The 2,273-nt window shown below is 36.1% G+C and overlaps 1 protein-coding gene across 1 annotated transcript in view; it reads left to right on the forward strand.

Moving 5' to 3' along the window:
• Window positions 1-2,273, forward strand: part of LOC107833985 (UDP-glucuronosyltransferase 2B33-like) — a 7,130-nt gene that overhangs the window by 3,458 nt on the left and 1,399 nt on the right. The window contains exon 4 of the mRNA XM_016664518.1: window positions 1,915-2,128. Within this exon, the coding sequence (XP_016520004.1) occupies window positions 1,915-2,128 (214 nt within the window). The remainder of the gene's footprint in view (window positions 1-1,914; window positions 2,129-2,273) is intronic.

The raw sequence follows: 2,273 nt of genomic DNA on the forward strand, positions 1-2,273 counted from the left end.
TCCTACTTCTGCCTGGATGTAGCAGTCTTTGTATTGGCCATAACTGGAACCTCCATCTGGGGTTTCATCTTTGTCTGTAGGTTACTCTACTGCAAAAAGTCTAGCAAGACGATCAAACCAGAGTAATTAGTCAAAAAAATCACTTTGTTTTAATAAATATACAATGTTACTACAGGGTTCTGCATTTAGCTGAACCAAAAACAATAAGCTGTGCAATACACCAACATTTCTGCCTCATTTTCAATATTCCGTGAAGACCATAAAACTCATCTAAACTGTATTTAAATGTTATTTCTGGATGTATTGAATTGAGAAAACTGAAGTGCTTTTTGCAACAAATCTGTTTCTGAGACAAATATAAATAAATGTTTTCTTCCTATTTTTTTTAATCTTTACATTGTAATGATTACAAAAAATGTATTGCTGAACATTTTCTGTCCACAACTGATTAAAGATGTTGACTTTAATACTTTATTGAGCGTGACAATACTTTCATCCACTTCACTTAACCCTTCAACTTTTTACTGGTTGCAAATATATAGCCATAAATGTGTGCAACAGTTCAAAATAGACATATCAGAACAAAGAGTTGTGAAAATGACAGTTGCATGCAATAAGGTCACAAGGCAGCATTTAAGCATAACTTTTGAGCTTTTTTTGTGTCCAGGGGTAAGCACAGCGGTAAGCACTTTGTAATGAACATGGCAGTCAGTGAATACAGATTTAGTGATGAACTCAGTATGTCGTAACACAGACATAATGAGTTCTTGTTGTTTGATCTTAAAAGAAAGGCATGTCCAGGAAAAATGGATATTGGATCCCCTAAATTATGTTAGAAAAAATAAAAATGACATTTGTTTGGTATTTAAGAGATAAAATGAAAAAGAAAACATCCAATGACCCTACCTGCATCCAAACTATTGACTAAACCCATACAGATGTGCTACGTAATTAAAACAAACAGCCTTTCAGCACAAGCACAAATTTTTTGTAACTTACCTTTAGTACATGTATTGGACTTTGTCCTGCATGCTCAGGCTCGCTGATTGAAACATGAGGCCAGTGTAAAATACAATCCCGCTTCCAGACGATGGACAGCTCAAGGCAAACATCTGGAATAGGACTCATCAAAATTCAGGTTTGATTTTTCAGTTTACATTATTCTGAAAAACTCAACGCCATTCTGTTCATTTTCTAACTGCTTTTCAAGTTGAGCTAAGGGGATTAAATATGTTTGTCTTCTGCCATTTTCTTTTACATCTCTGTTAAGGCATAATCAATACTTCATCGTATTTGGAGTATAACAGAGACCATTACTCTAAAAGCAACATAAAAAGCCATATTGCAGTTTGCAAATGTAAATGCAATCCATAATTTTTGGAGTGATATTCTTTGTTCTTATGAGACCAAACGTAATTGAGTATAAAAACCATTGCTAAACTTGTCAGGAAAAAACAGAGAGGAAGCTTGCCAAATATCTTGCCTGCATTGACCCAAAATACATTCTTCCAGAAGAATGAGGAAAATTTATCCTGGAAATTCTTGAAATTTAAAACATGAAAAGTTTAGTAAAATTTGCAGAGACTTAGATGAAACAGTTTTTTTGTTTTTTTTAACCCTCCGGGGGACTCAAGAGACCGTGTCATTAGACCCTGCAAGTGTGAGCAATCTGGCTGGATCATACTGACCCAGTGAAGGCTTTTCTTTGGGTATCATTTTGCAAACTGTCAGTCAGATGGGAAAATTGTCCCGCTTCCCCACTGTCTGACTGGGATGTAAGTAAACTTCATAAGTAATACCCTCTTTCAAAATTCATCTGCATGACATAAACAAAAAAACTTCTTTTTTTTCTTTACAGAAAATGTCCAAGGCGATCTCTGTATTCCTGGCAGTCCTCTATTTCCTGTTGCTCAGATCCTCTTACTGTAAAGGCAGTAAGATCCTGGTGTTGCCTGTTGATGGCAGCCACTGGATCAACATGAAGGTTATCCTGGAACAGCTTCACTCCAGGGGTCACAAAATCACCGTTTTGCACTCTGCCAACAGCTGGTACATCACCAATAACCCTTCTATTTACACCTCGATTCATGTTCCATCAGTCTTTGATGAGATGGACAGGGACTTTTACGTGACAATGATGCAGGATGTCATGGATTGCCGTGTCTATCCTACTTTTATTCGCTCATTTTGTCAACACAAATTGATTACAATGCTGTTAAAAGACATGCATAAAATCTCGGCGATAATGACTAATAATATTTTAGAGGATAAAG

This window comes from Poecilia formosa, unplaced genomic scaffold (assembly GCF_000485575.1).
Source record: "Poecilia formosa unplaced genomic scaffold, Poecilia_formosa-5.1.2 Scaffold492, whole genome shotgun sequence".
NCBI classification, from domain to species: Eukaryota; Metazoa; Chordata; class Actinopteri; order Cyprinodontiformes; family Poeciliidae; genus Poecilia; species Poecilia formosa.